The sequence below is a fragment of the Mucor velutinosus genome (assembly GCF_035048745.1).
Source record: "Mucor velutinosus strain NIH1002 chromosome Unknown tig00000093, whole genome shotgun sequence".
NCBI lineage: Eukaryota > Fungi > Mucoromycota > Mucoromycetes > Mucorales > Mucoraceae > Mucor > Mucor velutinosus.
In genome coordinates, this window is record NW_027041907.1 from 1,879,463 (window position 1) to 1,891,791 (window position 12,329).

Consider the following 12,329-nt stretch of genomic DNA (forward strand, 5'->3'; position numbering starts at 1 on the left):
TTGCACTTCCGAAAAGGCCATCCCAGTCAAGCTGGCTAAAAATGAAACTTCAACGCTGCTAACGCCTGTTACAGTGGTGCATTAGAGTTCTTCTTGTGCGCCAACATGAGTCTATTCAAGCCCCAAAATTTATTTTTTAGACTTGAGCACCATATGGACCCCTCCTGTGCTGTTATATATAAAAACGTATTTTTGCCAGTGTGAACTCTAATTTGGGTGCTAGAAAACCCACTACTTTTAAAAAGGATTATCGAAGATACTCAATCGTGGCCTTATTTTGTAAAGCAAGTACAGGGAAGCAAAATTTAGTTAGTAGAAAAGCCGGGTTGAGCTGGCAGTTGTACAGAAAGTAGTATCAAAACTGGTTTTTATATATTTTATTGGTTTTGTTACACCTTACTCGCTTAATCATTTGACGACGTACATAGCAACTGAAATTTTTTTCATAATATGCCTATCAAACAGTGATAGATGATATGAGTAAAGTAGTTAAGTATTATAAATCATAAATAGTATAAAGAAGAAACATGTGAATGGATAATTATGAAAGATGAAGAGATAACGGCATATAATGGGAGTAAATACGATGGTGACATACAAAATATACTCTCTAGATTGTTAAACCGCATTTTATACTTGATGAAATAATACTATTTGAAAGAAGCTGTTGAAATAAACTAGAAAATGCTACGATTCCTCACTTTGATAGATCAATAATAATTGGTCTTTGCTTCAAGATTATCTTATTTTGAGAATCATCTATATTTGATAAGCGACCTACCATCCAGTCTAAAATGCAACTACACTATCATTTTCCTCATAATAAAACTCTGCGTTAGGAACGTGCTACTTTCAGAGCTCTAGTATCGATATTTTAAAGCTTGGTTTTCGAAGGCCCAAACCACCCCTAAACCGAAAATACTTTTGTACATTCGGATATTTTGATATGGGGCGAGAGATAGCAAACCATGAAACTGAAACATATAGCAGATCAATGATAAACAACGACGCATGCTTGACAGGGGAGCGTTTAGTGATAGTGGTAGGATATGCCACCCAATGTACTGCCGTTTACCTAGAAGATAAACATTGCTCACATAAAACTATTTAATAAATGATAAATTCAACGATCGTACCTTATATTACTCTTGAACAAAGAAGGATTTAAAGTGTTTCCACTTGATTATCGCTTTTATTATTACAAAAGACAAAATAATGTTAAATGACAGATCACCAGAAAATCAACTAGTTGTAGACCTTCGTTGCTTCAACCTCTTAGCCAATCAGATTGCTTGAAAACTCCGCTAACCTAAAAAAAAATTTGCGAGGGTTTCCCTCTGTTTTGATGTGAGGCAAAATTTTAAGCTCCGCTATATATAGCAATATAGCCGTTACTATCATCAAATTTCCCTCAGGTGCTAGAGCATGTCTTACTTACACCACCTAGCATTAGATTCTGGCGTTGAGACCCTCAATCATCACTAAAGTAAGTAGCGATAACCAAGTGGAGGCAGCCTATCCACCTCCTAGCCTCGGATAGAGTCTTGTTGAGCTTCAGGGATAGGCACATCCACACAACGTAAAAAAAGGTATGCTTCAAAGAAACATATTAAAAGAAGAAAGGAAGGAAATAACATCATGCTACAGTACTATAGAAGTATAATAGTATATGTAAGCAAAGAAAAAAGAAGGATACTCACACGCAATGAGTCAAAGAAAAACATAACAAATACAAAATCAAAGATGTTCACAACAGCCCATTGTTGTTGCAACAGAAATACATACATGAGCAACATGTATGATAATAATCTGAGCAACACAAAAATGTACAATTGCAGGAGCAACAGTAGTAGTATGAGTGTGTAATACAACATAACAACTAATATTGTTACATATGAAGCAACAGAGGCAACACAAACAACAACCCACGGCCATATAACAAAGTATTACAGCGGTAATACAAGAATATAACAGTGCATGATGCTTGTTGTTCATATATACGAAGCAACAACATTACAGTTATTCGTTGAGCTGATCATGTCACAGCCAACAAAGGAAAGGAAAAAAAGCGCAACAAAGCAAACATTATGATTACATTATCACGAGAAAGGAAGCAGTAATACAAACGTCCAGAGAAGCATTATATCATTGCGACCACAAGAAAAAAGGATACTTACCACTTACCACAGCCACGGATAGACCAGAGAAATATAAGCAATCACCAGAGATAGACCAGAGAGCGAGCATACACCACATACAGTAGACCAGAAGAGACCATATTAGCAGCAGCAGCAGCAGCAGCAGCAGCAGCAACATCAGCACCATAGAGAAACTAAAGAATGAACGTCATCAGCAGAGAGCAGGCAAAGGCCAAAGAAGTTACTTACCGCTTATCACCACCACAGATAGACCAGACAATACGCAATCACCGGATATAGACTACGGAATACCATATTTGCAGCAGCAGCAGCAACACCAGCAGCAACACCAGCAGCAACACCAGCAGCAACACCAGCAGCAACACCAGCAGCAACACCAGCAGCAGCACCATCAAAAATAATAGCAGCATAGAAAAACCGAACAACAAGCGACACCAGAGACCAGACAAGGTTAAAGAACTAATCACCAGAGATAAAGACCAAAGAAGCAGCTACCAGACATAATAAACCAAAGTAGCAGACAACAGCAAAGACAGCAGAGAAGCAATGGCAACCACACGCACGTCAAACAGGCAAAAAAAAATGGAAACCTAATAAACAAATTCGATTAGTGCTGCTTTTACGTATTCCAGCTCTGGTTATCGAATGACACCTACCATATTCCACTTCAAAGAAGCGGTATCAAGTATTTCTAACAGTACAAGGCCGTGTTATCAGAAGCTAAAGTGTTATTTTCAATCAACACTACGGCCCAACTGATGTTCTCACAGAACATCGATGCGCTCTTTTGGGAACATCGATGTTCTCGTGAGCACCTCGATGTTCCCATATCAGAACATTTGGCTTTACACTGTGAAGATAGTTATCAGATATGCGCTTTTAAATGGTATGGTCAGACTTTTTGAGTTCTTTTGTTTATTTTTCGTACCGAACGCCAATTCGTAGCATCATTATCTACGAAGTTAGAAGCCTCCAAACTTGCTCAATTTGAAACAAATCAGGAGAAAAAATCACGTGACCCAAGTTTCTGGTTACTTTGAGTCGCTATGTCAAAGTGGTAATATTCCTGACTAACAAACTGAAGGTCGCCAGTTCGAATCCGAGCAAACTCGTTTTTTCTTCGTTGGACGTTAACCTTGCTGGGTTAATTATGCTTTTCTCAAAATGCTTTGATGGTCAGTGATGCGGATCCTTTTCTTTTATTATTTTTTTTTATAATTATTTTGCGCATGCCTTCATGGACAACAAAGCTGTAAGAGGTATACAAGTATGATTAATGAATGTAGCTATGTATTGTATTGACAAATGTATTATCTTTTATTTCGTAGCCTCAAGTGGGTAGTTTTACGCGAAAGCAAAAAAAAAAATCTGTATGTTGCGATTTCAATCCTCGTTAAAGGTTGCGAATATCGCCAGCATCGATCGACATATCTTGTTCAAACGCATGGTAGTTTGCAATGACGCTAAAGTGCAAGTCGTTATCCAAAGATTTCACCAATCCCACTTGCATCTCAACATCGTCAATAGAAATGACAGCATACTTGGGATCAATCACTCTCGGCACCCTTCTTGCAATTTGTTGTTCGACAGGCTCATTCATACGAACAAAAGGGACAGACCTGTCGTGAGAAGCAACACCATGATTTTTCATGGTTTCAACGAAAGCCAAAAAGTAGGTCGACCCATCATAGACATGTTGGAAAAAGAATATCACTCGCGAAACAAACCAACAGGAAACAGGGTGATTAAGTCGATTGAGGTGAGTTGACCTAAACATGACCAGATGGTTGCTTCTACGAAACTCATGCATCTTCTCTCTGTATATTTCTGATCCTATGACAGTAGAACCGATTAGAGCACGATGGGCAACCTTGATCGTCATTGACAATGGACTGTTCAGCCTTTGAAGAGAGAATATCCTGCAATAGTATTTCGACAAAGCACGCTTGAATCTTGCAATTGGAACACCATGGAGTTCAGCACGATCAGTACCATCGAAGCCAAAATGATGATCCAAATTTGTCTCTTCTTGATCAGGTTCCCACAACTGTGAGCTTGTTAGAGATTCTGGATGATTGAGGTATGTGATGGATGCATATGGCTGCGGTCGAATGCCTTGGAGGAACTCATTTGAGTCGAAGATCCTTTTCAGCTGGTTTCTGATTGCAACAATTTCAATCAAGTTGGAAGATTGCTTGCCTGTCCTTGACTTGCCAGTTATCAAATCACCAAACTTTCCAATGCTTCTGTAAAATGGATGATGTTGTTATGTAAGTAACTGGATGTGTGTGATAAACATAGCATGTATAGATGACTAACCGTTCTTGACTTCGTGAGGAGTAGGCTACAATTGGCCCCATTTCTCTTATCATCCACACTACATGTGTAAGCTGATGCATTACGGGACGGAAGACCGAAAGTGACAAGCACATGGCATCTCTCTGAGCTTTGCAGTAGTCAATGAAGAAGTCAATGCATTCATCAATCTCTGCCAACCTAGACTCAGTGAACTCCCATTGCAATGCAAGACAGACGCCTCTAACCAGCTTCATGATTGCTTTCCTAGCCTGTGGACTGGCTAATTCTGGGACAAAGAGAGTAGGTATGATGGTCTATTTCAAATCAGAATAATCAGATCCTAATTCACGCCTTACATGTGTACGTTTGCAGATTACAGTGGAACTGATCTTACCAGCAAATTATCAAGATAGTCAACACTGCGGGTGCCTCGTAGCTTCTCCACCAGATTCAAAAAGCTTCCATCAAATGCAACTGGTATATATGATCTTGTGTCCTCAATTGCTTTGCCAATCTCGAACAGCCGTTGCTTTGGAATGAAAAATGGATAATTTTCTCGCTCCAATTCACCATCTGGATATGTGTAGAAGAACTTTGTGTTGTTCGGAGACAGGTCGACAGTGAGCATCTCGAAGAGTTCTGAACCAACACCTCGTGCTAATGTATGCATTTCTTCGAATCCAAAGCATTGGGGTGCAATGCATGACGATAGCTGATTGAAAAGGCTAACACCGTTGAATCCAAGGTTGGACTCAGCCCTCTCGTAATCTTCATTCGTACGCATGCTTCCAGCATTTGGAAAGTACATCCCATGGCTGCGATTATCAGGGTGCATACCACGCGAAAGACACCAACGACAGCCATACTCAGATGCATGATGAGCACACTTGCTCCAGTCAAACACGGCTAGAATAAAGCAGGTAGGTAAATCAATTTCATGTTAGCCATTGTGGATGCTGATTAGTTGCTTTATCAATCAGGATAATTACCTGGAGTATCACCACCACAAATTAGAGGATGAACCTTCAAACGAATTGGCCCAGCATCATTTGTTTCGACTACCATTCCATACGTAGAAAGCCACTGGAGCTCTGCCAAGATGATGGAAATGAACGAGTCAAATGATTTGGGCTTCTTTTTTCCTGGAAAGATACAAAGCTCGTGCGTGTACTCCTCCTTGTAACGCTTGTGTGGATCGTAATTGAACACCATCAGATGAATAATTGTGAATAGCCGATCACCTCTCTTTTCAACTACAAAGCCATCATTCATGATCGCAACTGCGATATCCAGGTCATTTGTGAAATGCGTATTCTTGATGGACTTGTACGTGGCGCCGTCAAATACGTCAGCAATGATAACATCGGATGGATTTTCTTCAAGGTCTCTGTTGTCGTAGGCATGTCGGTACCGAAGCTCCTCTCTCGTTATTGGATTCGCAACTAATCGTGATACGATGTCTCCAATTGACATGACTTTCATTGTTGACAGGGCTCGACGATCTCCCCGTGCATCGTATCTTTCATGGGAACAAATATCACAAATTGTCTCCTCGTCATCTACTTCCAATGCGTACAGCTTACAGCCATTGATACACACATCATATTCATGGGATGTCAACGATGATTGGCGCTGAAGCATGCTTTGCACACGAGGGCCATGCATAATCTCCGGATTGCTTTCTATCAGTTCATGGGAGGGGGAGGATCGGAAGCTGGTGAGTTATTGTATAAATGACATGTCATTGCAATGCGAATTACCTCGACTAATTTTTTCTGTATCTCTCAAAACAGTGTTCATCAACCTGACCAACTTTCTGTATGCATCCCGTGGTATAGCAAAATCATTGACGATATCATACAGCTCAATCGAAACCAGTTCTGTGGTTGTATATGTATTTTGGTTGATGTCTTCGAGGGATCTGCAATCGTAGAAGCAAGCCTGATCTTCTGCATCTGGGTCGACTACTCCAACTGTCTTGTATTTGACATTTAGCAAATCAAATTCAAGCCCTGGTTCTTCTGGATTGTCTCCTGTTATCGCATGTGTGGAATCCGCTATTGTGAGTATATACATCTACTTTAGCGCTGCAATTCCTTACCATTATTATCGACAATAGGCAGCAGATCAGCAGCACCCGGCGTCTGTTCAAAGCCTGCGTAGTCGTAATCAGCATCGTCAGCAGCAGGAATCATTTCTTCAATATCACTCATGGCATCATCATCATGCAGCTGGTTTGCATGATCTGAATTGGCTGTGACTAGCGCACTGGGGGGAGATTGTGGCTGTATCAGCGTTGTTTCCATTGGAGGTTGCTCTTCCATTTCAACATCTTGATCTTCATTCAAAATGGGAGCACGACAGTTTCGGCGATGGTTGCGTAGAGCACGGGCACTGTCAAAGCTGGTATAGCAATTTGTACAGAAGGATGGCTCTGTTTCTCGTGATATACGGATTGAGAATGACATGTTTGGAGAAACCAAGAAAAATAGGCAAGTAAAAACAAATTTCAAGTGGCAGCTTTATATACTAATTCAAGTTTTATTTGCGCTCGCCAACAAATGCGTTTATCATCGTTTACAAGCAAGTGATACGTAGTCTTGCATATAACGTTTGGTAACTCAAAGTCCAAGATCAAGTAAGGAACGTGTTTCCTATGATGTGATATGTCGCCTCAGGCTACTTCTACGTCATTTCACTTTCAACATCATGTCAAATCGAGTGGTATTCACTGTGCACATATGCTTATACTATGGGCGTACAATGAGGTCAGCATTACTTGCATGAAGCCTGTGAACCGAATGACGTTCAACAACGTGGTGGTGTGTGCGCAACGAGATATACGGTATAACACAACTCTAAACATATCTTTTCTTTGCTTACTAAATTTTTATTATCAGCGCGAACCATGAACAACAACAACAACAACAACAACAACAACAACAACGCTGCCAGCATTGACTTCACCGCAAGACTCTTGCAAGAAATGATGGCAATGAGATCCGAAATCAGCCAACAAGGCGTACAACTGAACGTCTTGAATGATGGATTTCGACAGCAATTCATGTCGCCATTGGAAGACGCAGGCAGCGATTTGGCAACAAGAAGCATCCTGGATCCCACTTACAGAAGCCAGGTACTATCAAACAGCAACAGAAGAGGTCCTCGGGTAATTGAAGCAAACCCTACCGGCAGGGCCAGAGCTTCTCCTGTGGAGAGATACAACGCAATGCTCCAGCATCTACACAAACTATGCAATGGGGCATCTGTACCCGATTTGACACCAGGGCAGCTCAAATCGCGCAGGGAGAAGCTCCACCGCACAGCAAAGAGGGTCTTGGAGGCTATACTGGTGATGCATCCAAATATCTCGCATTGGAATGCCCTGGACCATGTGCAGGATGAACAGGTATATTACAGCCTGGCACTGGAGGAGCAGGCCCTGCAACGGGACAATCTCATGATTTGTCTCTGCAAGAAGCAGTGGTGTGCCAGGTTGTTGCTCTCCCAGGCCTTCAAAGCAAATAGAGCAAGCAGAAACCGAGCTGCTGCTGCTGATGCTGCTGCTGATGCTGCTGCTGATGCTGCTGCCAATGTTGCCAATGCTGCCAATGCTGCTGCCAATGTGTCTTTGCAAGAAAACGAGGCAAGAAGCCATCTTCTGGTAAGTAGCTCCTATTATTTGTTTTGGCCATGGCTAACATCTAAGTATTGGAAACATTTCAAATGCTTTTAGGAGACTGAATCAGCAATTGTTGGAGACAGTGATATTGCCCAGCTTGCTCAAACTGCCGGTGTTGGTAATGCTGAGGATGATGACAACCTTAGTACTACTAGCAATATGTAATGGTGTGTGCGTTTGTGAGATCTTGTATATTTCATCCAAAATAAAATTACTTTGCTTTTGTACATTTGATGCTGCCTTGCTCTATTGGGATTTGAGATGATGGATTAGCTGCGATGCCACATTTAAAATCACATTTGATAGGTCACTTCAGCTTAAAAAGTTACTTGATTTGGTTACATCAGTCTGATACTGTGCATGATTAGAGCGTGTTTCTATATTTTTAGATCGAAACTTTGTATATTTAGGTCATCCCTTGAGAAAAAAGTGCTTTTGTTTCTCTTTTTTCTTCATTTTTCATCTATTTTCACTTTAATTCTATCAGCATAAGAGACATGTACTCTGTAGCAGCAAGAAGAAGAGGCAGCATTTACCGTCCATGGCTTTAAAGGTGGAGGCTAGGTTTCAATGCCATTGAAGAAGGAATACCATTTCAAATGTGCGCCGTGGGAAGCTTCATATCCCTGCCATAGTATCCAGGATGGAATCTTCATTTACACCCTTTCGAGACAACAAATTTATGGTATGTCCAATGCTTCTTGCCATATAAAAGCTAACAAATATCTTGTAGAAATGTAAAGGCGACTTTGCCAGGTCAATTTCGATGTCGCAAGTATGCCATTTGGTTAACCGTTTCCCTCCATCTTGCTGGTTCCATTTATCTGCTTTCTTGCTTATCACTGTTCAAGTAGTAAGTCATCTTTTGCTGCATCACCAGGAAGAATCAGTCGTTACTCACCTGATAAGTTGACTAGTGCCAGCGTCGAGTGGGTCTGGCGGGTTTGGCTTGATAACTGAGCACATCTCTTGCATACTTTATGGATCCCCTTTTGCATCCAGTGAACAATGGCAGATGCTTCATAGTTGAATGATGCGGTCTATACATCTGATTCTTCTGACAGCATAAGACGCATTAACATTCGTTCGATGTTTTCTTTTCAAGAATGTCTGCTCCCAATGAGTCGCTGCCTGGTGGTGTGCTGTACTTTCTATCTGTCTTGTGAAAGAGGTATTGTAGTCATTACGCCTTTGCTGGAACGCTTTACTAACTTGATTCAGTTCACATCTTTGCTGATAGGTACATGCACATCTTTGATATTATGCTGGCTTTTGTACAATTCGTTGCTCTACATGGAACACTGTTGATGGCTTCAACCTTTTCATTCTATGCTCTCTCTGGATCTCGCCTGGAAACATCACTTTTATATTGCCCTAAAAACTGATAATATTGGGAAACACGAAACAGTTCATACTGATCCAGGCTATTATTCTCAATTATCTTTGACTCTACTATAGCCTACAGCATGACCATTACCACTACAAGGCTTTACTATTGCACGTTTTTGGCACGTAGCCTTCGTTTACCCATTAAAATTAACCAATAATAAATGTATAAATATTTAAACCACAATTTCTGAGCCAATGAAAGCTGCCAATATTTAAACCACGAATTATGGTCCAATAAAAGCTACCAATATTTAAGCTGATTCAGACCTTCAATGATCCCATTTCAGCTCATCGATAGGTTCATGCGCGATCATGAATGTTCTCATTTGAGAACATGGATTTGCTCATTTAAGAACATCGATATTTTGATTTGAGAACATCGATGCGCTCATAAACAGCTACATTTGCTCTTATTTAAGAACATGGATGTGCTCATATGGGAACATCTCGGATGTTCTTATGAGAACATCGGCCGACTTATAATAGATCTTTAGGAACGCCGATGTTCCCATATGAGAGCATTTTCCACTTTTTGGGAACATCGATGCTCTCGAATGAGAACATAAAATAGATTCTTATATGAGCACCTCGATGTTCTCATGAGAACATCAGTTGGGCCGTAGTGCAAAAGGGCTCCAAAACCAATATTGTTTGATACTAAACGCGTTTTGTAAAAGGGGTAAAAAAACGGAGGTATGGAATAATGAGAGGACGCCGTATCCGACGTCACGACCAGGAGAATTGGCCTCAGTCTTCTGCCGTGGCAGCCGTAACTGCTGCACTTTAATTTGAAATTGTGCAGTAGGCATCTTCGTGTTCAAATTTGACTTAATTTCAGATTCTTTAAACGTTTTTCCTAAATTTGACCATAAAAACTGTCGTTGTTATACTTTACTTTCTAATGCATTTATAAAGAGTCAATAAAGGCGCATCGAATGATGCTGGTGACATTCAGCTTTCACAGCGAAAATAATGAGCAATTTGCAAAAATATAAAAACAAGATTTCTGCAAAAATGTCAAAAGTTAGAATATGAAAGTCTCATAATAGTAGTGTCCAATGTTACATGTCGTCTTTACGGTCAATTCGATCTAATATGTATTGAAGTGAACTAGACTAGATTCCCATCATAAACAAGACCCAAAATAAATGTCATCTCAATCAAACCATGCTACCATCAGCAGATAGGCATGCATAATAATAGTATTAGCATGATGATAGCAAGGGTTAAATGCTCTAAAATAAGAGATGACAGATACTAAAGTAAATGTCAAGGGTATTGTAATGTGTTGTAACATAAATATACCTAAAAAGGATACAGGCTCAACAATAAAGAGCTATTCTTTACGCATGATTCAAAAACCATATATTGAAATACCGTTCTTGATCCATCAGATCAACAACTAAATGACCCAACAAAAATATATAAAGTAATGGAATCACTGGCAACTACTAAACTGCTGCCAGATAAGAGATATAAACCAAATAATATAAATAGAGACGTAGAATATACATTTTATTGCACATTATCCTAATTTCAAATAAAGAAGGATTTTAACAGTATTCTACCTGCTTTTTTAACCCCCTTTTTACTGCATGTATCATAGAGAAAGTCTTCATTTTTGGGGTGAAAAACGCGATTGTTTGATTTTTGAGAAATTTCCCTTGCTAGTACTCATCAAAAAACGAGGATTTTCGTGGATTTGTAATGACCCAAAAATTCTTGAGATAAAGCATCAGTAAGTAAGGCGTATCAAAGAAGAGTCGTTTGGTGTTATTCTAAGCGCATAGAACGCTTTGTGGCATGAGTTATTCGTGCTTCAAAATGGCTAAGTTTGGACAGAATTTGGTTTAAAAATAAGGCGTAGTATGTTATGCGGCCAAAGAAGTAAGTAAATTACAGTTCTGTATAATGCCCCTGATGTTCTGAATTGTACGAAGCTCAATACCTAAGTGATAGAAACTTTTGCTTTAATTCTAGAACGCAGCTCGTTCTTTTTGAAATGCGCGATTACAATAGTTCTAAGACCTGGCCGTCAACGATATTATGCAAATATGAATCCAATAACTTACCTGGATTGACCAAGATGCTTGTCAGGTTAGCAGGGCACTTTTGATGGTCGTCCACAGCAGACATGCCGTATTTAGCCGTAGAACAGGTTTTAAAGTCTATCCACAATGTTGGACACTCATCATTATTGAGGCTATCAGACTAATTTCTGGTAGGATATTTTTTGTGGTTTTTGGTTGCTTTTAACAGATTATTAAGCTTTTGTTGTCAAAACTCTACTTTTAATGCTTAATTATCAAAGCGTAGAGCAAACAAAATCCTATCTAATGAGCCTAGACTCGAAGCTCTAGCACGTTAGTATCATGAGAAATTGATAATGTTGTACATTCAAAAATTTGTTTTCGAAATTTTTACTTTGCTATCACAGGCAAATTTGGCTAAACTTTGATGATTTTGCACGAAGCTGTATATCGACAAATGCTCAACGGATTTGCACAAAACAAAACCATTAAAGAGCTTTAAGTTAAGTTTAGCATGTTGTGATGGCTTTCGGTGCCAATGTACGTACCCTTTAAGAATTCGCTCAAATTAAAGCCTACGTTTATCTAATCAGCTATAAGCACGGGATTCTTCAAGCGCCAAAAAAAAAGATATAAGAACCTTAGCACAGTGCAGAGAATTGAAAAAAAAAGCAGAAGCTACTAGGCTCTTGGCTCGGGGTCACTGGGTGGCGAAACCTAGCGGTACAACAACCCATTGGATATCGATCATTTTATTACCTTGTGTCATGT

The 12,329-nt window shown here is 39.9% G+C and overlaps 2 protein-coding genes across 2 annotated transcripts; one reads left to right on the forward strand and one right to left on the reverse strand.

Annotated features, from left to right (window-relative positions):
* Positions 1 to 3,552: 3,552 nt before the first annotated feature.
* Positions 3,553 to 6,925, reverse strand: ATC70_002358 (uncharacterized protein; the record flags this gene model as incomplete). Its single annotated transcript, XM_064821735.1, has 6 exons — positions 3,553 to 4,405; positions 4,479 to 4,771; positions 4,852 to 5,363; positions 5,447 to 6,139; positions 6,218 to 6,490; positions 6,559 to 6,925. 6 exons carry the CDS (start codon positions 6,923 to 6,925, stop codon positions 3,553 to 3,555), a joined length of 2,991 nt encoding a protein of 996 aa, XP_064681421.1.
* Positions 6,926 to 7,365: 440 nt separating this feature from the next.
* Positions 7,366 to 8,304, forward strand: ASF1 (Histone chaperone asf1; the record flags this gene model as incomplete). The annotated part of the gene is made up of 2 exons (XM_064821736.1): positions 7,366 to 8,121; positions 8,194 to 8,304. The coding sequence occupies 2 exons, from the start codon at positions 7,366 to 7,368 to the stop codon at positions 8,302 to 8,304; spliced, it is 867 nt and encodes a 288-aa protein (XP_064681422.1).
* Positions 8,305 to 12,329: the final 4,025 nt, after the last annotated feature.